The sequence below is a fragment of the Condylura cristata genome, unplaced genomic scaffold (genome assembly GCF_000260355.1).
Source record: "Condylura cristata isolate star-nosed mole 26May11 unplaced genomic scaffold, ConCri1.0 scaffold00030, whole genome shotgun sequence".
Taxonomy (NCBI): Eukaryota; Metazoa; Chordata; class Mammalia; order Eulipotyphla; family Talpidae; genus Condylura; species Condylura cristata.
This window is the reverse complement of record NW_004567131.1, coordinates 17,709,130-17,735,699: the sequence shown is the minus strand read 5'-3', so window position 1 is coordinate 17,735,699 and position 26,570 is coordinate 17,709,130. Positions and strand designations below refer to the sequence as shown.

At 39.7% G+C, this 26,570-nt stretch overlaps 1 protein-coding gene across 1 annotated transcript; it reads right to left on the bottom strand.

The window, feature by feature from the left end:
* Window positions 1-588: 588 nt before the first annotated feature.
* Window positions 589-24,915, bottom strand: MCM10 (minichromosome maintenance complex component 10). The gene is made up of 19 exons (XM_012731275.1): window positions 24,846-24,915; window positions 21,343-21,684; window positions 20,466-20,570; window positions 19,916-20,056; window positions 19,101-19,293; window positions 16,657-16,822; window positions 15,837-16,004; window positions 14,581-14,697; window positions 12,809-13,008; window positions 11,463-11,563; window positions 10,771-10,881; window positions 10,568-10,685; window positions 8,535-8,694; window positions 7,183-7,324; window positions 6,460-6,578; window positions 4,700-4,813; window positions 3,954-4,099; window positions 1,319-1,361; window positions 589-1,232 (listed from the first exon to the last, which is right to left on the bottom strand). The coding sequence occupies exons 1-19, from the start codon at window positions 24,850-24,852 to the stop codon at window positions 1,149-1,151; spliced, it is 2,577 nt and encodes an 858-aa protein (XP_012586729.1). The 5' UTR covers window positions 24,853-24,915; the 3' UTR covers window positions 589-1,148.
* Window positions 24,916-26,570: the final 1,655 nt, after the last annotated feature.

Sequence of the window (26,570 nt, the reverse complement as noted above, 5' to 3'; positions counted from 1 at the left end):
CACCTTCGATACATATTGAGCTACGTTTTATGAGATCTAAGGCATGCGAATTTTACTTCTGGATTATTAAAACCTAAATCAATTATCACCCACCAAACACTTCCTATAATTCCAAAGAATCCAACATAACACCATCTTGAGGAAACCAAATTTCTTTCTAACTAGAGTTAAAATCCCAATATAATCCTGACAATTTACCCAATTCTTTAGGTGCTTATCAGCATTCATTGGCTCAAATGATATTTGGAAAATCAGCTTGCCCAAGCAGAGGAACCCGTTAAATGGGAGTTTTTTGTGCTAATTTATGTGGGGTTTGAACTATAATTCTTATGTGTATAATAAAGAATACCTGCAAATCCAAATTCCATGAAGTTCTGTCTTATCTGCTATATTATGATTTTTAATCATGCTTCATGACTTCTTAAATTTTACATTCAATTTGGTTAGAGATTTTAGTGTCTTTAAACCATACTTTAATGATGAGATTTTAGGTAATTCTATTACAGAATCTGTGATACTATAAGGACACAGAGAACCATACAGATATGAATTGAAATGCTAATTCAATGTCAAGGAACAAAAAGAGAAAATGGGACAGAAGGAACCTGGTCTACAGTATTAATATATCAAGATGATAACAAGGGCAATAATCAGAATTAGCTAGTAAGTTACATTGTTTGTAGAATTTGAGAGTGAACAATGCACTTCAAGATCATTTAGTTCAATCACTTTCATTTTGTACATAAAGACAATGAAACCCAGAAATTAAGTAACTTATCTGGGGCACATTAAGTTAATTCTCTGCCTCTAGTGTCCACGTAAATACCAGAACTTCACTGTGATAAAACACCACGCTATAAAACTTCACAAACCAACAGATGCAGAAACACAGCTCTCAATTTATCTTCCAGTTTTGGGGGAAATCATGTGACGGGAGAACAGGGAAAACAATATCTTCATTTTTCCATTTAAAGGTAAAACGTTAAACTGTGTCAATCAACATAATTGAAGAAAGTAAGTAGAGAGGGCTATTAGGTGTAACAGAGTTGTTCTGTCAATCAGGAACATAAACCCTATAGGGCCAATACCTTGCTTTTCCAGAGTCACAAGGAGCATTGTAAGTTGTGCATACATGTCTGTAGGCAGTGCTATTTAAGGCTATTCAGAAATTTGGCATGTTCTTCGCCTCTTGGTAATAAGGTTTCTCCTCCTATCTTTGGACCTGACTTTTCCTAGAAAAAAGAAAATATTTCAATAAAAAACAGGTCAACATTATTTGCATGGATTACTAAAATTAGTTACCTTGTAATTGACATACCTTTAGCATTCCATCCCGTTCCCATTTGAAGAGGCCACAGTTACTGAAACAGAAGACATAGGATTTAGTCAGGGGTGAGGTGCAGACCTGCATAAAGACATTGCTGCTCATTGCATCCACCAGATGCTGATAGAGGGACACTCCTACTGCAAGTTACACTCTAATGCTACTGGAAACACATTTTTGAATTTTTGAATGATTGATGGTCTTCAGCTCTGTAGTAAGCTAGATACTTCAGAAATGGAAGTCCAAGCGAGAACACAACAGGCTGTGCACACAGGAGCGACAAGTGCAAGCCTGGCTCCCCCTGATGGTGGCTGGGTGACACCAGACTTAGGATGTGTGTCTCTGGCGCTGTGCAGTCATGGTCTGCCCCTCTCTTTGGCTGGAACTAAAAGGCTGTCATAAAAAAGGATTAATCTTCTGGGTCTGAATATCCCTCCCTCCCTTCTTTATCACCATAAAATAATAAAATAGACTTACTATTAAAATATTAATTTCTATTTTCTAATGTTCCATTTTCTAATGTGAGGGGGGTGTTCAACCATAAAGGAACGTGGCTACTCTGGGGAAAGCTTATTTTCCACAAAGTTTACTCTGAGCAGAAAGAAATGAAAAAGGAAAACAAGAAAGGTATGGCACTACCTTGCAATGCCTTTAGATATGAAAGGGTCTGGACACGGTGGTCACGGTACCTGGCCTAACCTTCTAACTAATGTAGCTCAGAGTCTCGTGCCCTGACAGTTAGCATGCCAGAGGCCTTGGCCTCGAGCCTTTCTACCCCTCCTCTGTCTACTGATAGGTTCAGTGTCTACTGAAAGAACTTTAGCAGCTAACTGGTAGATGAATGGCAGGATTATGAAAATCACTGTTCTCACCAGGGCTTAACAAATCACAATCCACAGGGCAAACCCAGCCTACCACCTGTGTCATACATTTGGTTTTATTGACCTGAGCCCTGTGAGTTGACGATTATCTATGGTTCCTCCTGTGCTGCAAACAGTGAAGCTGAGTAGTTACAAAAAAGATTCTCTGACTACAAAACCTAATATACTTACTATGTGACATTCTATAGGAAAAGTGTGCCTACTCTTGCTCTAGCTCCCTGGTGGTTCAGGGTTATATACACAGTGCTATTAAGCTATTGCCAGCCATTGCAGGATGAGTTCGATCCCCCAGCCAGGGTGTTAGCCCACATGGCACAGCAGACCTCTCATGTCTCTCCCACTGCTCCCTTCAGCAGATCTATCTGTTCTGCTCCCCACTCTGTCTCTGGTGAATTCATTCATCCCCAAACCTCTAGCCTAGATCCTGGTTCTTCAATATAAAAATTAAAAACTTTTAGAAAGCCATCAGAAAAAACTTCCATTATTTGTGAAGGATCATCTACCTAGAGAAACAGACAAATGACTGGAGTAAGCATTCAGCAAGATTGTCAGAGGCAAGATCAAAGTACAGAAAAGTTAATGTTTCTCTACAGCAAAACAAGCAACTAGAAAATAGCAAAAAATTAGTTACCATGTACAATTACATCAAAAACTACAGCACACTGAAGAAATAACTAAGACTACTCAATGCCTCAGGGGCGACCATTATAAAACTTAATAAAAACTGTAGATGATGACATGAATAAATGGACAGACACTCCATGATGTGAAGATACCAGTGCACTGCTAAAATTGTTTTACTCTTTTCTGCAATCCTAACCAGAACTGTTGTTTCTGGGTGCGCTAGCATCCTGCAGAGTCCAATGTTCTGTTAGAACAACAACTACAAAAACCGAATGCATACAGAGAAATCAGGTATCTATCTGTAAGTGAGGTAAGCTGTTGAGGCAAGAATTAGGGGATTTGACGGTGGAACCTTGAAGGTTATGCTCACTTCTGTGGCCACTTTTGCCCCAGGAGTGATCTAGGCGTCCAGAGATAACAGGGGAGGGGTGTTGAGCACTGGGCACTGTCATTGGTGGGAATGACAGATGTATACTGAACAAACAGGCACCCTAAAACCTGACCCCAGAAAAGACACGTATGACACTCTAGTTTTTTACATAAAATAAGAGCAAATGCATATAAATAGTTTGGCGGAAGGTGATAAAAAGAACATAAATAAGATGACAAGGGTAGGCGCTGAACAGGCCAGTGATGGATGATGCACCCCAGGTGTGATCTACCCACCATGAACCCCCAGAGTGTCCTCCCTTTGTGTTCTGTGGGAATGATGCCTCCTGTGAATAGTCTAGCAGGGCAGTTTTATGTCTGTATTTGAAGTCCCACCAAAAAGTAGAATCAAAATCAGACCCTAAAATCATTTTCACTCAATAAAAATATTTAACAAATAGCTGGAGTGGAGGTAAAAAAGTCCCACAAACACACTTATACTCCCCACGCCCACCCAACCCACACCTCTTACTTATTCAGTGAATGTACTGGAGGGCAGGTTATAGGCTCTATAGTAAGCACTGGGCGTAGAGAGTTGGGAAGGGCAGCTCCTCCAGGAGCTTCTGCATGAATGCACAGGAATCAGGAAGGTCTGACCTTCACAAATAAATACCCAGTGTGCCAACAAGCAGCAATATACCCTGGTGAAAGGGGTGAAGACCCTAGATGAAACTGAGACCAGGTGAGCTGCATACCTGCAGTGCTTTTTGGGGAGTCTGTCAAGGGAGATACTTCTATTTCCACAGGGGCACTTGAAAAACCTCTTCACTCCGTCATGCCAGTGGTAGTCATGCTGCTCGCTGACACATGTCTCCAGAGGTTTGAAGTGGGTGTAGGCGCACTGTGTAAAACCAACAGAGGCACACACTCAGCCGGGGCTTTGAAGGAGAACGGGGTTAGCTGTCGTGAGCACAGCTGGGAGAACTTCTCTTCTTTCCTCACAACCAGGCAACTGCTGGTGGAGTCACCTTATCTACCAGAAGGCGTGATCACCTGATTTACTGAATTTACCCTGAACTGATACCAGCATTCTCACATTTGCCCCAATTTCTGTTCAGGCACAAAGCATACAACTTTGTATGCAGTATTAAGTACATACTGCCTCATGACAGTATTAAGAACAGAGGAACTACTGGAATTCTCTCAGTTATTCAGTTGGCCTGTCCCGTACTCAGTGTAGTCCTTTGCTTATAGGGTACTGGGGTGTGGAGACTATTTGGGAAGGCTGATTGGGGCTCTCCCTTTTTGTCTTAGGAGGCCACTCAGAGAAGCCTTAGGTGATTTATTTTTACTTCCATTTCATAAGTGGAAAAACCAAGACAGAGCTAATAAGTAAGTCGCTTTAAATTCTGATCTGCATAGGACTGAGAATAAGAAATGGGTGTCCTGCCAGGTCACAGCAGCACAAAACGGGCCTACAGCTACATCCCTCTTCACTCACTGTCTTGCATGTCACTACTCGACATTTCACTTCTCTGATGTTTCTCATCTTTTCTTCCATTTGTTCTTTTTTCACCAGTGGTTCAAAGTAACGTTCCTGTAGTTCAGCCTCGGCCTAGAATGACAAGATACATGGAAGATGTTGTACCAGGTTAAACATATACTCAGGCAACAGTTCATACTCATCACAACAGACTGACGAGACAGGCTGTTATGAAGTCACTTGATAAACTAAACCAAAACATGATAGTAAATAAACCCTTAATATATTAATACGAAGGAGGATGTATCACTTGGTGATCTTAAAAACTCTAAATACAAACTTAAAACACTAACATTACTAACACCACGCCAAGTCACAGACTCAGGCTATGCAAATATTCAATGCCCCTGCCCAGTGATGTGAGCTATGCAAATATTCAATGCCCCTGCCCAGTGATGTGAGTCTATTCCAGATCAAACACTTGTCAGGAATAAACCCTGGGTGTCTGGAACAATAGGGAGTAGTGAGGGCAGAAGCATTCAGACAGGATGTGGTTACAGCTCTGGAATTAGTCCAGTGGCTCAAAGCAGGAGGCACAAGGACCCAGGGTCTTTGGTGGCCACAAAAGACAAGAAGCTCAGCTCTACAGCCATTCCGGGTCGGCTGGAGCATCCCTCCTGGCAGTTTCACATCCCCCAGGACATGATCTAGAACTAGCTCACTGGTCCTTTGATCACCAGTGAGCTAGTTCTAGATCATTGTAACAAAAACAGAGTATTGGCACTAAACGGGAAACCCAAAGGCTATCAGGAAACTGCTATCCCAGTGACTGCTACTGGCAGGGACCAGGGATGCTAAATCTTATACAACACATGGAGCAGAGCCCATTCAACAGGGATTCTTCTGAATATTCCAGAGGGCATCCACAAGGATGAAAAACCCTATTGTAACACTAGCACCTAACTGCTTTATGTAAAACCCTAGTGTATTTGTGCATGATAAACACTGACTTTTCCAAGAACAAAGGCAGGCAACACTAGTATACATGTAGAGACAACTATACTTAGGTGTATTAAAAGTTTTCCAGAAATAGTCACTTTATTTTTTAATTCACATTGTCAAAAGACATAGGCCCACAGTATTTAAGTGACCACGAAAAGCAGCTATGGGAGGCTCCTTTCAGGCTCATGTACAGTAGGAAATCCAAGCCTCTCATGACTTTACTTCTCTAAAGGAGTTGTCTCCATGTACAGAAATAATGACATACATTTTTTTTTTTTTGCTATAACTATTTCCCTTTTTCTCTTTATATCTGGGATATTAAGTTGATATTCCTAAAATTACTATGTAGGTAATCAATACTACCAGCAAGATTTATTTCAGGATAATAAGGGATCAATACAAAATGCTTGCTATTAAAAATGGTAATGTTGGGTTGTTAAGTACTGATTTAGAGCATTTGAAATACTAATATAAAAATATTTAAATAAAAATACCCCTTTTCATATTGTAAGACAGAACAGAGATAGCAGTGTCATTCAGTCATAACTACATGTAAATATTTTTGTAATAATGACAACTTAAATATTAAATGACATTCTTCAATCTAAGGACAAAGGCAAAACTGAAAACTAGAAATACTCCTGCTCTACAAAGCAAACTCAAATTGACATGTAGCTACAACTTAGTTTAGGTAAAAGAACTAGGTGCTTAGTTCCACAGCAAAGCACTTCCGGTCTAAGGACACCTCTATCACCTGTGGTCTTTTGGCCTTTTACCTCTTTTAGAATCCCTGTGTGCTTAGATTTTGCTTTTAGAATTTTCTGAAACTCCTCGGATTCCAAGTAGGCAAGTTGGTCTCTCCTTTTTTTTCTGGCAGGTTCCAATTCATTCTCAGCTACAGCAAAAAGGGAAAACATTTACTGCTATAGAAGAATTTCAGAAAGCAAGTACACCTCACCAACTCAGCTTCCCTCTATTATCTGCCTCGGCCACCAGGCCCTTCACACTTAGTTCGCCCCCCTGGGTAAAGTGAGGGGTGACTATGGGGAAACAGAATACTGGTGGTGGTGGGGAAAAAGGGGATGTTTGACTAGTGGATTACAATCCCTTTGTCACTTTAAACAGGAACTGATTGTGATAACAGATAGTAACAAGAAAAGTCCTAGTTACAAAGTGATGTTAAAGTGACACTATCAAGTTTCAAAAATAAAAATAGGACAAAACAAAAGAACTCTAGTTATTTCAAAGTAAATCTTTACACATGTGCAAAGACCCAGTGAATAATCTTTTTCTTAAATTTTCAAATGGTACATAATTTCATTTCACTTACAAGCGACTATAAACACCCTCAGTTCCATCTGCAGTTTCTATGTAGGTATTCCATACAGAAGTTATTCAAGGAAAGTAATGAATTCTGATGCCAGCAGCAATGGTTATAATTTAGAACATTTCCTTTACAAAGGTTTTGCTTCCCCTTGCTACTTTGAAATTGGTAGTACCTTGAGGAGAAAGCGTGTTCTTTTCAACACGTTCCTTCATTTCCAGAACATCCTGGGGGGCCTTTGGCTTCTTTTTAATGGTGTTTGGATCTGTTTTTGTAAGAATTTGGCCTTTTGCCCTTAATTTGGTGATAGCTGCTAACTAGGAAAAAACAAGATGAAGGTAAAAATCTAAAACACAAGACACCCCTGTCCCATTATTATTAATTAAAAAGCTCCAGATTTTTAAATATCAATAGTTTAACATCTTCTAGACCCTTAGAAGGACCACACAGTTCAAGGTTTTTGTAGAATTAGAATTAGGACAGATTTGACACTAGTTTGTAACATGATTTTTTAGCTTTAGTTTTGACATTTGTATAATGGGAATGATAGCAATGACCTATCTTTGAAGTTGCAGCTGTGGGGATAAAATGAGATAATGCATGTGAAGCATGACCTTTTACATAGTAAATGTGTGCACTTTTTTTTTTTTTTAACCAGAATAACAGTAACAAACATGTGCATTCGTTACTATTATTATTACCATCAGTGTGGTTTTGACTTACAGCTAGATTTGCTCTTAATGTTGTAACTATTGTTAACTAGAGCAAAGAAAAGAGAGGTTCAAGCTGGGGTCAGAGTGATGCAGGAAGGGAGAGGTGGAATATGTTGAAATGATAAGGGCCTGACTAGTCCAACTCCCACTTCAATCAGAATACCTGAGCTTTTACCTGTTTACAGAGTGGGCTGCTGTGTAAAATTTCTTTTAAAGAATTCTTGCAGGGCCCTACCTGGTGGAACAATAGGTTAAAGTGCAGCACTATGAACAAAGCTAGCTGCAGCCACTGCAGCACAAGTTTGATCCCAGACAGGGAGCTACCCACATGGAGCAGCAAACCTCTGCTGTCTTGCCTGCTGCTCCCCTCAGCAGTGTACTTCATCAGCCTGCCTGTTCTGCTCCCCACTGTCTCTGGTGAATCCTCTCACTGCCCCTGCACCTCTGGCCTGTACCCCAGTTCTGTATGCATAAATAAGTAAGTCTTTGAAAAAAAAAAAAAAAAAAGAATTCTTGGAACCACAGTTTTATAGTCTTGAAAGAATTTTTAATTTTTCCCCCTAAGGCCAACGTCTCCAGCTATTAGCCCGACAAGAAACAGCACAGAGAGGATGGCTAATTTTCTTGGATTGAATTAAAGGCATTATTATGTTGACACTTGTATCACTTACAATCTTCTTAAAATTAATTTTCATGATCAGTCAATAGTTATTAAGTGTGTACTGTTCTCAGTCAGAAGTACATAAAATTAGAAATGCCAGTTGTGTCCTACAAAATGCTATTCCAAGTTCTGAAGAAAATAGACACCACTTACTTTTTTGGCTTCTGCTAAAGCACTCAGTCTTGGTTTTGGTAGTGGTGACTCATCAAAAAAGAGGACATCATCTCCTTCTGAGATGCCTCGCCCAAGTTTGGGTGTCTGTCGAGAAGGTGGCATTGCCGAGCTCTTAACCTCACTTGAGCTTTGAAGAAATCTTTAAAGAAACACGCAGTCACAAAACATGGAGGAGGTACTTTACAAAACTGAACACTACATTTGGGAACAGAATGCCTGCTGGTAGACACCGGCTGATTAGTGGTTGGCAACCTCATTTACCCCATGCTTTGTAGTTCAGGTTAGCATGCCACTACTTCAGTAACTCTCCAGTAAAAGCATTTTTCAGGTCCTCCCTGGTGGTGCAGCAGGTTAAAGCACAGCACTGAGAAGCTAAAGCCATTTCCGCATGAGTTCAATTCCCTCCTGCCCGGGAAGAGACCACATGGCGTGGCAGACCTCTCCTGACCTGCCCGCTGCTCCCCTCAGCGGTGTACTTCGTAGATCTGCCTGTTCTGCTCCCCGCTGTCTATAGTGAAACCTTTCGCCGCCCCTGAGCCTCTGGCCTAAACCCCAGTTCTGTATGCACAAATAAATAAATCTTTAAAAAAAAAAAAAGGATTTTTCATTAAATACTTTCTAATTGCTTTACCAGCTTAGACCTGGTAATCATTTTTCATCCTCTGGCTTTCCAGTGGGTGCCATGTGTAGTTCCCAGCCCTCAAGTTTGGAGCCTGACTGTATTTCATGATCAATAAATAGCCATCAGGAGCCTGTTATTTCTAGTCAGAGGACCTCATGTATTTTAGTTTAAACTACAGGGAAGAAATGACACACGTAACAACAGTGCTATTACCTCTTTTACAAAGAGATGCTGTCATCTACACAATGATTACTTTGGGTATGGCTTTTAAAGGCTACTTAAATCAGACATCCCTTAGTCCAAGCCTCTCATTTTATAAATGAAAAAAAAAAGAAGAAGCCTTAAGCGACAAGCTCAGGTTTAACACCAGCTGCTGCCAGGACGATACTTTCTCCACTACTGCATACTCTACTCTTGAAGTTCTGGCCTGAGTTTACAAAATGCCTTTCAGATTCTGCCCAAAGATACACTGGATAGCAAAAAATTCAAATTGTAATGCCATTAGACTGACAAGTTCTTTATTTTTATTACTGTTTATTGTGAACATGCCTCACAACTTCACACGTTTTTATTTCTGCATGTGTGTATGTATATGCTTCCTGCAGGTACCTGATGATGCCTCTAACTATCCCAGTAGCACCTCAAATTAACCTGCCTGAGGTCAAATTCATTTTCCTCTGGGCATAATAACTGATTTTCCTCTCAGGGAACCACCTACCTTTCAACAGCCCAGACTTAAAAGAGAGTGTACCAGTGCAACTTCAGAGTAGAACACTCCCCAAAGCCCCTGGAGTTCAGCATGGCTCCATCATCTACTAGGTTCTTTGGCTTCCAGTTACATCATTTGTAAAACCAGGGTAACTCCTCACAAGGTTGTCTGAAGACTGAGTGAGAGACCCTGCATTCACGCAGCGCAGAGCATGGCGCCCAGCCAGCCATCTATAAACAGTCGCCCCTACTACTACTCGGATGACGGGAGCCCTTCAATTTCTCCCTTCTTATATCCATTTCCACTCGGGTCTAAGACAACTCCATTTTTAGTGTCTCATTTTTATCTTCTTGCTGGCTCTGCCTATAACTGAATGTCTAATTCTGGCAAAATTAAAAAGCAGAGCCAAACATAAGACCCTCTTCTTGAATTATTCCTTTCTCCTTTTCAGAGAGATTCATTAGTGCAATCTACACCACTTGGGCTCAGGACTCATTAGCATAAGTTAGAAATATATAGCTTTAAATGTTAATTAGGTTAAAATTATTTTAGAACTTTCAAAGATATAAATGTAACAGCCATCCAAAATCTTAAGTAGCATTTTTGAATCTATTAAGACATTTTCCTAAGATTCCTAAGATGAATTATCTAAACAGGAAGTATAAAATCTGTTACTCTTACCGTTTCTGAATTTCCTCTGATTTCTTTTTCCTCATCTCCAACATATGCTGCTTCTGTTGCTTCAAGAGGGCTGATGCAGAGATAGACTGGATAGAAGGTTTCGGGTTCCCCAGGATCCCTAAAACACAAGTCACAGACTGAGGGTTCTGAGAGGCTATGTGAATTCAGGTGTGGACACTAGAGCAGGTATAGGTTATTTCTACCTGCTGACTTGGCTTTGGCTAAATGTTGTTTCAAGTTTCTGGCCCCAAATGTAGGCAAGTCCATCAATTCCTTGAATTCCTCAGAGCAAGACAGGCTCTTCTGAGGTATTCCTAGAATATACAAACATTAGCTTTAGAGGATTTAAAATTCAGACCATTAGATGTCATGTGACTTATCACTCTGAATTTGTAACTCAGTCATTTGTAAACAAAGTAAGTGGAACATTAAAAGGGAGAAAATCCTTTATTTCTAACATAAGGTTAGTATGTCTGGAAGAATAAGACAAATGTATCTTATTTCAAGTTACAATTAGAATATTAATTCTGTACACTACTTCTGGACACGTTGGGCCAGAATTATGAATAAAATCACAGGCATAGGATGGAGGTGGTATTCTCTTAATGAAAGATAGCTTTGACATAGATGTGATATTACTGAGTCTAATGCCTGGACATTAAGATTTCGGCACAGAGATATCAATTTCAAAAGCAGAATAAGCTAAGACACAGGTGAGAGTAACATCTGTTTTTGCCTTATTATGTTTAATATGATGGAGCCAAGCTTGATCCTATATTACTTGGTCAAATATAGGTGATGAATAGATATTTATAACTTCAGAGTATGAACTATTTTCAACTTTAAAAAATACATATTTAAGCTGAAGAAAAAATGCAATATGACAAACAGTTACCAAGTTTTCTTTGTGTTTCTTCAATGACCAAGTCTGCACCCTTCACAACCAGATTAGTCAGAGTGGTTTGAACCTTCTTTTTAGGAGCGACAGCTGCAGCACTGAAATGACAAGTCACCCCAAAGAAAATCACTGAACTTTAACGCACTGATGAGGCAAAGCACACCTCCAAGAACCCACTTATATCAAACTGTCTAACTTTCTCAAAGCAGGGCAGATGCTGACGGCTTATACCATGGCCTCACTGCACAGCTGGTACACATTATGTCACAATGCAAAACGCAGGCAACCTACAAATCTACTCGAGGCCATTCTGAAAAGGTAATTTGACAACAGAAGAAAAAATAAGCCAACACTTTGAACATAATTAAAGATTACTCAAAAATTTAGGATATTAGTGGTTTTGTTCGTATTGTTACAGTTGAATATACTGTTGATGTTTAAACACAGGTGATATTGACACAAACCCTCACAAGCCATGTAAAAGAACACTATGTAGTCACTAAAAATAATGCCGTAAGGGAATATTTGACAAGGCAAACATTATTTCATGTGATATATCTATATATCATTTATATTAATAGAAATGTATACATATGGAAAAAAGGAGCTAACAGTTATGTAGGTGGCAGGATTACAGATGGTGTTTATTGTTTGCTTTTTGCTGACTTATACATATATTTATAATGTATATGTACTGCCTTTTACAATTTGGAGAAATAGGACTTTAAATCTTAAAAATGTGCTTGGCACTATGAAATAGAAAGTGAATTCCCTTGTCCAATTTTTGTTGGATTGGAAACAAAATCTGCATTTTGTGCTTAGGCCAATTCTAATGTCAGGTGTCCACCTGTTATGTCCTCAGCTTTTAACAACATGGCAATCAGTTTTTCAACTACTTCTGGGGCTCTATGGAGAGCCTGTGGTCCTGGAGAGGCCAAGAACGCCTGCCTAAGCTGAACCCCACTGCCCTGTGTGAGGTTTCACAGCCTGTTCATTCGCTGATGAAATGGGATTTCAAAGAAGCCAGTAGTTTCACCATAATAGCTGCAAGAATGGATTTAAAGGATGCCAACAGTATGATTACAATCAGCTCTGACAAATTTATACTGTTCACAATAGGAGCCAGAGACAATGTGGCTTTATGTTAAAGACCATCACGACATAGGCTCATTTCTAGTCTCCCCTCCTGTGTTATCCTCTCTACCTGGGATACAGAGGTCTTTGTCTACTTCATTCCAGGCAAATAATAAAAGACCTCTACAAGACTTCCAGGACAGTTACAGACGTACAAGCTTATGGCAGGCATGCAAAATGTCTCGAAAGAAGCCCTGAGAATGACTTACATTGAGGCTGCATATGATTCCGAAGAAACTCCTCCATAGTAAAAACCATTCTGGCACAGCCGTTCTTTTAGGCTGGTGCCCTTACGGGCAAACTTCTTTGGAATGCGTCCACCGGAGAAAGTGGACTGCAAGTCGGAGCGCTTTGCACTCAGTTTCTTGTACTGGGCCTGGATGTGATACTGGCAGTATTCACAGTCATTCTGCAAAAAAGGAAGAGTGGAGGCATGAGAAATAGGAGAAGCAGTGGGAAAACTGTAAGTAGACACAGGTTTTCTTCCAAGCTTCACAGAGCACTATCCTGTATGCAGACCCCTCCCAGCTGACCTCTAAGGTTGTTTCTGAAGTGTAACTATGCAGTGACTAGGGGGGAAATGTTCTTCCCTTACTTTCTACTTAAAGCACTTGTTGGTTAAAAGAAAAAGGAACTCCTTCTCTCTGCGCTCTTTCTTCAATGGGAATACTATCAGTTTTTAGGATGAACCTTGAAACTCTACTGTAAGCAAAGGCACTTGGACAAAAAGTCATGTGTTGTGATTTTACCAGGTATTTAGAGCTGGAAGCCCACAGATACAGGAAGCAGATTAGTGGTCACAGAGATGGTGATAATGGGATGTGACTACTTATGTTTCCAGATGAAAAGGTTTTGAACCTGGAGATCTGATGGTTGCCCAACATTATGAATACACAAAGTACCACCAAATTGCAAAGATTTAAATGGTTGACTGTATGTTATATAAATTTTATTTTCAGTAAAATGAATTCAAAAAGTTAACACCAACTTCCAGTGAGGTTTCTTTTGTTTACTCTTGGTTTCACCTCTCACTGAAAGGAACAAAGAAACAATGGTACAACAGTTCTATTGGATAAACCCTTAGAAGTGTTGACAATGGATTTTTTAAAAAATATTTATTTATTTATACATTCTGAACTGGGGTATAGGCCAGAGGTACAGGGGGTGAGAAGATTCACTAGAAACAGGGTGGGGAACAAAACAGGCAGATCTACTGAAATACAATGCTGAGGGGAGCAGCAGTGGGTCAGGAGAGGTCTGCCGTGCCCTGTGGTCACCTCCCTGGCTGGGGATCGAACCTGTGTTGCAGTGCCTGCGGATAGCTTTATAATGCTGTGCTTTAACCTGTTGCACCAGGGAGAGCCTGACAATGGATTTTTGATGATTGGCTAGATCATTAACAAGGGTTACCTAAGTGGAGAACAATTAAGCACCTCACCCTGAGACCTCTTTTCCAACTATCTCCTTTGTAGCTCCTGCTCATTAGTTCGTTTCTTAAAGCAAGAATGGTGGAAATAAACTAAATGAAACCAAAACCTGACATTTGGGCCCACAAATATTAAGAAACTGGAATCTGCAAGTATTACTGGTGAGAATGTAAGTCATTTCAAAACCTGAATGTCAGTTCCTGAAAAGCCTAAACAGAGTTCCCATCTGACCGGCAATCCCACTACCAGGAGAACTGAAACACATCCACAGAAAACTCAAATGTATATTAGTCATGGTCATAATATAATATTAGCATGGTCATAATAGCCAAATCTGGAAACAAGCCAATCATTCAGATGACAAGAAAAGATTACTTTACCAGAGGGTAAAACCTCATCCACCCTCAGCTTTTTAAATCAATAATTTTTAATTACATGTACAAGTTTTCCTTTCATTCTTCCTGGTATGTAAGAAAACTTGGGTACAATTTCATTATTTATTACTACTAGTTCTTTTCTTTAGCATAAACCACACTAAGAAAGCTGAAACCAACCAAATTAACAGTCTGGGTACATGGTTCTCCATTCTTCTTCTTTGCTTTACAGGTTCCCAGGTCGAGAGCTTCACCCATAATTAAGATCTTTTGAGGATGATCAATAGATAAGCACACCTGTAGAAAAAAGATGAGGTCAGAGTTAAAAGCAGACAAAGGTACTAGTCTTTTAGCCACCAAGAATGGATGAAAGAATGGTTGGTGTGGGTTAAGGTTTACTAAGCTCTAAAGAATTTGAAGCCATTGTGCCATAAGACAGCTTTAGGAATGAAGAGATACAGAAGATACATGTAGTTCTCTATGCAAAATCCCTTCTCTCCTGTCTTTGCTCTCAGATCCTGGTTTTATCAGGGCTGGCAAATGGCCAGATGGAGGTGGTAGAGCCTGCTGTTTTCCCAGTATTCCTCTAGCTAGTGAAGATCGCACAAATAAGTTGTGGCCAATGAGACTAAAGCAGAATTCCACAGGGAGCGAAGCTGGGAAATTTCTTGCTTTTCCGATATAAGGAGATGGAGGAGGTGGGCTCCCTGTGTCTCGCATGGAGACATGATGGCCAGCAAGTTTCAGTGCCATCTGTGACCAAAAGGAAAGGCTGAGTCTCACAACACAGGGCATGACATCACTACACTGCTAAGTCTGGATTTTTTTATTATGGAAGTACAAGTCCAACTGTTTACTGTTGAGGATAACATAGTGAAACTTTCCAGTTCCTTTTAACCAGCATATTCCGAACCCGCACATGGCTTACTGTCATTCTCTAGTGAAACCTGCGGTTAAGTAACAGTCTTTCACTCCTCCTGACAGTAATAACCGTGTCCTTCAGAGCAACATTTTTTGTTGGGACTGGTGGAGATATGGTTGGTTGCTATTTAGTATACCTAGATTTGCAATTTCCTAGAGAATCAGTATGTAACGGTATCTACACACTAATGTTTGAAACCACTCTGATTCTAAACTGCTGCCTTGATTTGTGCTAACATAGAACAAAGGTCCCCTAGCTGTATAATTCTGCCTCTCTGATGCTGCCATGGAAAATTAGGAACATCTGAATATTCACAGAACTCTGGAAACCTTGGAACTGATTTGGATAGGATGAAAGAAATTCAGAATACTGGTAGGTGAGGAAACAAAAAAGCTCAGGAAGCTATAAATAATATAAAAGCACAGCTTATTACCTGGAAGTAGACAAACAAATGTTTGAAAGAACTTGGCTAGCATGTAAAGACCAAAAAATAAATAAATAAATAGATCGTTACCTCCTCTGAACCATCCTTGGGTTTCATAGGGTTAGCATTAAGCAGCCCTATGACAGTGCCCTGCTCAGTCTTCCAGAGCTCTTTATGAACATTTCCAAACAAGAACAAAGACACATATCGTGTCAGGTCACGAAGATCATTCAGCCGCCAGATGCTAAATGTTTTCCCCTGGAACAAATATTTATTTTTAATAAATGTTCAACAAAGACACTGCCTCCATTTATGGTTCAGGTGTTCTAATATGAAAAATATATATAAATATAATCCACCATTAATATATAACTTGTATGTAGACATATAATATACGTCCACTAACTATACAATGATTTTTTTAGGTTTTGGTATTAGCATTCCCATTGTAGAGACTGAAGTGAAGTAAGACACCAGTAACAAATTTCTTAGCAGTCTCCCACTCTCAGGTCTTAATAGTTAAGCCCTCTTTCTAATCACTCACACATTCACACACATGCAGAGACAACCTGCAATAGGAAATCAGCCTCTGATTACATGCTCCTATCCTCTCCAAGAGGGGTCATGGTGTCATAGTACTCTACATGTCACCAAATGATGACAAGTGAAATGCAGTAAGAATCATGTGGGCCTAAGAAGCCCAAGAAACCTCTGCAACCAGATCTTCTTAAAGTAGGGCACTCTACATATGTCCCTTTCAGATACCAAGCTGACAGTGGTGTGGTAACTTCGGAACTGACAAGTAGCTATTTCAAAATGAAATACTGATGGGCCCGGCATGATACATCAAAAACATGAGTCCCTACTGCCAGTCTATGATAAAGCAGAGAAGGTCAATAAAATAGCTTACACTATTAGAACTCTGTGGAGTGATCTTCTTCAATATAACCCCAAATGTTACCCAATCTATTTCTTCCAGCTTCTCACTTGCAATTTTTTCCTTGAGCTGAGATAATCTGATCAGTTTCCGGCCAATCATCTTCTTGTTCATTTCTGTGGAGGACACTCGAGGACGCCTGGGTTGAGACCAACATTAGATTATTTTAAGAGATTATTGGAACTGTGCTGGGTGGTTAAAAGAGGTGTTATGAATAGGAATCTCTAAAGTACCTATTTTGAGGGGAACTTAGTTTTGTAGTGTGGACAAGACAGACATTTTTATGACAGATAAATAACGTATTTAAAAAAAATTATTTAATTATGCATATAAGTGCTGGGGTGCAGGCCAGAGATGTGGAAGGCAGGGGGTGAGAGGATTCACCAGACACAGTGGGGAGCAGAACAAGCAGATCTACTGAAATACACTGCTGAGGGGAGCAGTGGGGTGAGACAGCAGAGGTCTGCTGTGCCATATGGGTCAGCTCCCGGGCTGGAGATTGAACTTGTGCTGCAGTGGCTGCAGAGGGCTTCATAGTGCTGCGACTTAACCTGTGCACCACCAGGGAGGTCCAATAAAAAGAATTTTTAAAGCTTGGTTTACTTTTCTTTGTATAGAACTAGGGCTTATATGGAAAATAAGTTACAAATTCCTTAAATTTTATAAATTACAAGTTACAATATTTAAAAACAATCTTTTAAATACACAATCATTGAAATAAGTAAATATGGTACTTCAATTTCATAAATCCTGCAAGAGTGTCATAGATTGTACTACTTCTAATCAAGTATTTTTTAAATCAACATTTTCACATAATAAGTGATTAGAATCTAGCTTCATTTAATATATTCTTTTTCCCAGTGATTGACCAAAAATTTATGAATTTGCAAACTGTTTTTTCCTACTATAATGTTAATATCTACTCCAAGTTAGAACATATGATATAGTCAAGGTCAAGAGAGAAGAACATGATTTTAAACTACCTCAGAAGTCCTCTGGGTAGAAAATCCTAAAGCTAGTTCTGAACAATGAATACTCAGGAGGTAGAGTAGGTGGAGAGACCCTTTGCTTTGATTTCTGTGAGTGGCAAGGTATTAACCTTTGGAAAATTTTAGTTTCTGATGTTCAGGTCATAGAACTATAAATAGACAATTCTGCAGTCCTCTAAAGTACAGGCCATGCAGACACTTTGGCTGAGTACTTTCAACTGTCTCACTCAATCCCACCTCTCTGCAGTACAACATCAGCAACATCTTTATCTAGCAAAAGTGTCACTGAAAGCTGCTCAGGGGAGGCAGTGTCATCTCAAGTGAGACACGTGTACCTTCAAACAGAATCCTATAGGAGTCTTCAGGGAATGCTAAAGGGAATCATGGCTATCACTGTGCCTTACCCATCAGACTCTTTCTTAAATGAAATTAAAATGCAGTATAGTTTTTTCAGTTTTATTAGCGTAGTGCATCCTTACAATTCACTTTTAATGTACTCTGAAAGCAACCTGCTTACTCCCTGCTTAATCATTACAAACTTACAATTTAAAAGCATAGCAGTTTTTGTTTCGCTTGACAAGATTTAGGTGCTCTAGAGGGGGTTTACTTCACAACTCAGATAGATGTACTCAATGCAAACCAATCTCAGATCAATCTCTGCCCTGGTAATAAAATGGAATGATTTAGAGCACAAAATATTTGTGTTTTTAAATGAACTCATCCTAGATTTACTCCTATTTGAGCAAAGAATATAAGTTTGCTTAAAAGCCACTATGCAAAGAAAAAAAAATCATTTTTCTTAGTGTTTATTATAAGATGATATTATCGAGGCCCTCCCTGGTGGCGCAAAGGGTTGAAGCACAGCACTATGAATCTGTTGCAGCCACTGTAGCATGAGTTCAAGCCTCAGCCAGAAGGGTGACCCACATGCCGCGGCAGACCTCTCCTGACCCATCCGCTGCTCCCCTCAGCAATGTATTTCAGTCAGTCTGCCTGCTCTACTTCCCACTCTCACTAGAGACTTCTTTCACCCGCCATACCTCTGCCCTGCCCCCAGGTTCTGTATGTATAAATAAATAAATCTTAAAAAAAAAAAAAAAAAAGATATTTTCACCTTGGCTAAGCTGTATTGTGTTTCTTTTCTTCATGTGTTTGAAAATAGTCTATAATTATTTTTATCTGTCAATTCCTGATTCTTCATTTTCTTCATCATTATGTAAACAACAAAAACTTTTCCTTAAACATATCCCATGCAAATGTGTCGAATCAAACTGAATTCTATAGCTAGTGTTATTGCCAAGATTTGTCAAGTTCAAGAGCTGTTGGTGTTACGCGGGTCTGGTATAAACACGCTTTCTCCAATGTCCGGTGTTTGGAAAGGAGAGGAGGGTACAAGAGCAGAGTGGAGGGGCTGTTGCAGTTACTGACCTGAGTCTCAGGCCAGAGAAGGCTTCCACAGAGACAGGCTGAACCAGTTCCCCAGAACTCCTGGGGGTTGCTGCACTCTGATCTCTGGTCACACTGCTTGGCTTATTGCCAGGAGTGGTTTGGAGTGGTAAGGGGGGTGCATTTGTCATACTTGAAAGTGCACTTGTCATACTCGAAGATGAGCTTCTGGACACTACAAAATTGGCATAAAAAAAGAAGTTAGAAGAACACCAAATCACAAAATTTACAGCTATTTCTTTTTCAATCAATAGTTCCATAAACCAAATATTGAGAGAACAAGGAAGCCCACCAGATTACTTCTGTGTGCTCAAAAACACCTTTCTGTGCCAATGGAATTGCTTTATATTGCTACTGCACAATGTGAGAGCCACCAGCCATGTGTGGCCACATATCACTCAAAATTGACTGGTGCATCAGAGGAAAGGGATGTACAAGTGAATGGAAGTAAATTTAAACAGCCCCTCAATGGCTAGTAGCTGCTGTATTAAAGTGCAGCTCTAGACTAGTGTTCCCCTATGCAACGCCATTCACTAAGTAGGCACTGCAGAAGAATGATGGCAGGTGCCACGGGGAGACCCCTGCTTCAGGCACGCACCATTACAGGAGTTCTGCATGCAACTCCAATTCTACTCTCAGAAAACCCTTTCTTCACTTCTTTCAGTCCATTTTCCCAAGCACCTTGAGAAGATAAACCAAAACACCTACATACATGCATGTGTGTGAATGTTCACACCCACAATGCTAATGTTATTTTAACCGAGCCAGAACAGTGAAGGAGGATTCAAATACTACACCTGCAGGTGAAAGTTTTGGTGTTCGAGCTACCCGCTTGGCTTTTGGTAGAATAGGAACATCAAGCTCAGCAGAAAAACAAGTTGACTCTTGAATTCTCTGAACTTTCTTCTCCTTAAGAGGTAGACGTGCAGACTTAGCTACTTGAGAAAAAGTAAAAGAAACTTGTAAAGAAAATTTGAAAAGGGCTTAATAGCTGTTTTATTTATTAAAAAAAAAAAAAGCTTTACTTTTATTTATTTATGCATAAAAGAGCTGGGGTACTGGCTAGAGGAGTGTGGGGTGAGAAGATTCACCAGAGACAGAATGAGGAGCAGAACGGGCAGATCTACTGAAATAGACTGCTGAGGGGAGCAGTGGGAGAGACAGGAGAGGTCTGTTGTGCCAATTAAGTCCACTCCTTGGCTAGGGATAGAATTCAGGCCATTATGGTGCTGAGACTTAACCCCTGGGCCACTAGGGAGACCTATCAGAGCTGTTTTACCAAGAATTTGATGCAGAAGTAATGTTATCATTTCTTCGTAACTACTCCTAGATTGATAGTCTTATTACCAGGGGATTTCTGCAGAAGAGCTGGGCTATTAGGCTGTGTAATTGTTGCTGTCTTTAACTTTTCTTGTAAGGATTTCATTTGCTCTTGCAGCTTCCTTAATTCAGCTAGGAAAGAAAAATATATTAATTTAAGAAATACAACAAAGGAAATATTATACACAGTGAAGCTGTAGTAATTATTTTTGGTATTCATTCATCCCTCCCCAAAAATTTTGAGACCAAATATGTGACCACATACCAAGAAGATTAACTTAGCACTTCATAGGGGTCCCTTAGAGATATACATTTTATATTTTTAATAATTAAGCCTTTAACACCAAAAGCTATTTAATTTTGTTTTACTGACATATCAAAGATACATATTTCCAGTTAACAATCTTTTAAGGAGACATGAAATGACTTTTCATTTCATAGGAATCATAATTAATACAATAAACATTGCTCCTGTATAAGAAGAAATAGTTGTACTGAAACTGAATTGTTTTATTATTTAAAAATAAAGACAATGACAGGAATGAGAAAAAGGTTATGTCTCAACATTTCTGTTCAAGAATGGTCTCCTGCTCAAATGGCATGATTATCTCATATAGTAACATAGTCTTATCTCTTGCTCTATATGCATATACAATCTTCTGTAATAAGCAGGAAAAATGTTGGAGTTATTCTGTGAAGGATCAGTTACAGCTGTTGACACTGAACTATGCTAAAATGCATAAGGAGGTCTTAAAGGTCTGATCTACTCATTTATACAAATTTGTTTACAAAGTATTTATCTCCAGCCTTGAATCTGTAATGATTTTGATAAACACTGTCAGACTGGTGGTCTTCAATCTAGTCTATTTCAAAGAAATTAGAGCAAAGCAAGTACTTATGGCACCTTGTAACTCTTGATTCGTTTTCTCTTGACTGGGAGCAGGAACAGGGGGGACTCTATTTTTCGTTGATTGCAATGGAGCTACTTCTTCTTCATCTGTTAGGTCTTCCATATCTCCAAAAAGAGAGGCCACATTTTCTTTCTGATCTTCAGTCTTTTCCTCATCACCATCATCAGTCTCCTCAGTGTAAGATTCACCATCACCGCTAGCATCAAAGAGCTCATCAAATTCATCAGGTCTGCCATCTGTCTGGGCCAAGGGGTCAGTCTCCTCTGAATTACAATCCAAGGTTGCCTCATTCTCCTCCAGTAATGCAGTCAGCAGAGACAGATCATCCTCCTCCCCTGGAGAAACAAAAAGGACAGAAATTAAGGCCATCTGAGACAGTGCCAACAAGCACAATGGATTAAAAAGTTAACGTTAATAAGGTGATTAAAATTATTCTGCAGATATACCATTTTGTCTGATATTGCTCATCTCTGCTTTTCCTTTTCCCAAATGCTTCTTGGAGAGCACAGGGCTTGGGAAGAGGCTACTTGCCCTGTGACCACAGTGGGCCAGGCAAGAGCCTGTATCCTGTCACTTGTGCCACTCAGCTTTTGCATACCAACATCTATGGAATCTGACCTACAGGGGGGAATCAAAAACTCAGGGGCCTGTGCTGTGGATACTCACCCCCTTTTGTTTAGAAATTTTTCTAACATACAGAAAGATGCAGAAAATTATATAAAAAGCTATCACTAACACTTTGGCCTTATGTTAAATCATATTTATAAAATTTAAAAAAAAGTTAAAAGTTTATCATGCCAAATCTTATCCGAACTCCTTACTACTGTCTTCCAGGCCATACTACAATCACTCTCATAATTTTGGCTTAACATTCCAGTCTGTTTTTCATACATTTCACATAAATATATAGTATCCATAATTAACATGCAATGTTTGGTTGTTTCAAAAACATTTACCTAAATTTCATTGTATAAGTTACTGTGCTTGGGTTTCACTTAACACTGTACATAACACTGATCCAAGTCAAAATACCTAGTTCCAATTTATTCCTTTCAATTGCTATATTGTACTCCATAGTAAAACCATCATTTCGCTAAACCATGTTTTCATAAAAGACATACGGACTCGTTCCTAATTTGTCCTGCTACTAACTATGCTACAATCATCTATAAACTTTTGCACATGTGTTTCTTGGGAATGCATATGAAAAATGGAGTAGACGGATTGCTGGATCTACACATTTTCCAATTTTACTTGTAGCTGCCAAATTGCTCTCAAAGTAGTTGTTCTCTCATTAGTATGCAAGTAACATTTCTCCATACCAAAATCTGCAATGCCACTTAAAATTTTTGCCAATCTGATGGATGATTTAAAAGTGCATCTCATTGCTCCAATTTGGATTTCTGGGATTACTAGTGAGATAAAAAGAACTGCTTATGTCTATTGGTCAGCTGGATTTCTCCTTTCTTATTTTGTCTATTTATTTTTTATTCGTCATTTTTTTTCTCTGCTTGGGCATTATTCCTTTACAAAAACAGTGGCAGCTAAAGCAAAAACATTAAGAACATTTGAAGCACTCCCCAACGGCAGGGGCTCAAGTCCAGAGAGAGAACAGGCTGTTGAGGATCACCTGGTAGAACAGGTCAGCGCAGGAGCCTGATTTGTATGCAGCTCTCAGACCATCACACAATAGCCCTTCCTGTGCTACTGTACCAGAAAAGAAAAGGACCAAGAGCCAAATTTTAAGCCTAGAATCTGATGAAAAGGTCTAGGGCTTAAAGTAAAAGGTTGTATAATGATTAGTTAAAGTACTGACTAATAAAGACTCCAGGTCTGCAAATTCTGTAAGTAAGAGAAAAGAGGCTATCTGGCTCCCTGTGCCACAGGTGAAACACATCCTGGAGTGTCAAGAGTTCCTCCTCTTATCTCTCCTTCCCAGCTGCCACATCCCAAAAAGGAGTCTTGGCCCATACCACTGGGAGCCACGGTGATGAATCTTGCTTAAAGTAGTCATACCCTTGGCCTTTTCTTCAGAGATGACAAGGGTTAATCTTTAGAGATGACAAGGTGTCTTCCACTCCAGTTCATCTGTCACCACTCAAAATCACCTCTTTTCCATTTAATGCTGATCCCAACTCCTGCTGCCTTATTCCTTGGGATCTGCTATTTGGAATCCAGACACATACTAACAGCGAAATCTCCATGTATTCTCAGTGGTTCTTACAAGAGAAAACTGGCTACCCCTGTTATCCTTTTAAGTGGAAGTTGTTTAATTTTCCACACCTCACACTGCGAGTATTAGTCAATTTTTCATTTTGTCTATACTGGACTGAATGTGAAGTCAAGCTACCAGAGATCTTATGGTTTCTTAGAGAACACACACACCATTTATTTTCATGACCACTTCATAATACACAGTCATGCTCTGTATTTTATAAAATATCTTACAGGTGGCCCTCCCTGGTGGCACAGCGGGTTAGAGCACAGCACTGAGAATCTGAGGCCGCTTCCGCATGAGTTCGATTCCCGCCTGCCCCAGAGGTGACCACATGGCGTGGCAGACCTCTCCTGACCCGTCCGCTGCTCCCCTCAGCAGTGTACTTCGTCAATCTGCCTGTTCTGCTCCCCACTCTGTCTCTGGTGAAGGCTCTCACTGTCCCTGCACCTCTGGCCTGTACCCCAGTTCTGTATGCACAAATAAATAAATTAAAAAAAAAAATATCTTACAGGTTATTTGTTATGTTAGGAAACCAGAAACTATCATTATACCTAAGGGAGCAATACATTTTCACATATTATCACAATGTGGTAAATTTCAACATTTGATTCTACTTTTAAATTTTCTTTACAGGCAAAGTGTAACAAACTTGGAATTGCAAAAAAATAGTTTCAGACAATAAGTTAATTACACAACCCAGAAAAAAATAAGTGTTATATTTTTAAGGTTTCTTCATAGCTAGCATTGCTTCCAGGATAAGCTCTGCTAATTAGAACATCTCTTTACTAGGTAAATATTTTGTCCATACCCCTGCAAAATTAGAAAGGACTATACAAGTTTTAGTTGGAGCGAACCTGACTTCAAAGGCGTTTAAGACTTACTGTGAACTCTGAAGTCAAGACTGTCTGGTTCAAATCTCTTCTCTGTTTTCCTGTGACAAGCCACTAAACAGCTGTCATTCTGCCTATAAAATCTGATTGCTGTGAAAATGAAATCAGCTTACATAATTCAGGATTTTATAGAAATGCTTGGCATGTTTTAAGTATACGCCTATTATTATTATTCTGAAAGACAATTACTACTGCCCGGAGGAGAAATTCTACCTAATTAAAAACAAGTACCCTTAGTGACAGAAGTGCACCGAGACATTACTTATATAATACTTAAAGGTGGAGGATCTTAAGTCACTTTTCTGTATAAGGAATAAAAAACAAGGCAATGGACAAAAGGATATGTTTTCCATGACATAAAGAGAAAATGTAAACTGCCAGTACTTACCATCCATGATTTAAGAGAATGAATAAGATCGAGAACTTCAAAGAAGGATCAAGGGCCAGGTAGATGGCAGGAACACAGTCTCATCTGTATGAAATCAACATTAGAAAAGTCACTCTTCATTTTTCTCTCTCTCCTATAGACTATCTAACAAATCTAGGTTCCCAGAAATCCTCAGCACTCATACCTAATTCATCCAGAATGTGATCATTCCCCTCCTTTCCCCCAGCTAACAGTATCTGCCTTCTAGTATAGGTGCAGCCCCCTTTTTCCTATCTTCAAACTATGGTTACTAGAAACTCTGGTGAGGTCCAGAGTAGCAGCTTGCATAATGGATTATACAAACATGGCAAATTGGGAACAAGTATTACCGAGCCCTATATCTCAGTGCTATTAGCCCATTTAATTTATTGTTAACACATGTAATAACTACATTATACATAGCAGCCAAGAAGACAAGTGTGTGGTCCCACAGGGCTAAAGTTTCAGCTTCAGTCACATCAGGTTTCAATTCTAATTAGTGAAGTTCAGAGGAAAAATTGGCACAGCTAATTAGAATAAATGCATATCATTTTGTGCCCTCTCTTTTTTTAAGTTACAATGACTTCAAACACAGCAAAAAGATGTGTAAAATTTCTTGGACATTATTTAACTTCTACTCCCCAATCACTGGTCCATCCCCCCACATCTCAGTTTCACCACCCAAAGTACCAGCCACCATCAATCTTGTGCCTGCACCACTACATTAGCTTCCTGTATTGGTCTCTTGGTCAATCTGTATATCCTGTTCTCCATACAACAGCTTTGGTCCATCTTTTCTAAGTCATCTTTTTGGCACATAAATCGTATCATGGTATGCCATTAAAAAAAATTATTCAATAATTTTTCATTGCCCTTAGAACAATATGTACTAAGCTTAGGAGGCACTTTTCTAATATTCCTTCCTCACCTTTTCCATGTATCCAATTTCATCCAATTCTACAGTACCCTCAACTCTCACCCCCCCCCCTCCCCAACCGTGTTTCCACAATTCTAGTTTGGTTTCAGATTACTGAAAACAGTGCTTTCAGGCCTCCAGCTCTTTGGAAAGCGCTCCCCTACCTCCTTTTCATCGTGCAGACCCCAACTAGCAATTTCTCAAAGCACCCGCACATCACCTATCCAAAGTAGGCTTGGTCCTTACCCGCTCATCTCACTCTTTCATGCCCATTCCACAGTAGCATACTTGTTTATCTTTAGATTGTAAGTTTCATGCAGATTTAAGTTAAGGTGTATTTGGAGCCCAGGCATAACACATTCAGAAATATAACGGGATGGAGGGGAAGAGGAGACCAAAACAAACCGAAACAAACACGAGGAATTTATAGAACTGAGGTTACCAGAGACTGGGGAAGTGGGGAAAGAAGGGTAGGAGCCCGGAGGACCATGGTAGAGATTATGGCTTGGATGGGCAGTGGGGTACGGTAAAATACATCTGAAGAGTAGAGTCCCTAAAAATCCGTATAGTGTTGTATACCAACCTTAGCGCAATGAAAACAATACATTTTAATAAAGCTATTAACAAATCGTGGACTTTAAGCACTTAATGAATGAATCAAGTCACCGGCAAAGCATCTGGCAAGCATTTTGGTTACTTTTAAAAAGAAAAACTATGTCTGGATCCTTCCGGGTGCTTTTCAGGGGGGCTCCTCCGCACTTCCCCAGCCCACACACTTTCCCATCGTTCTC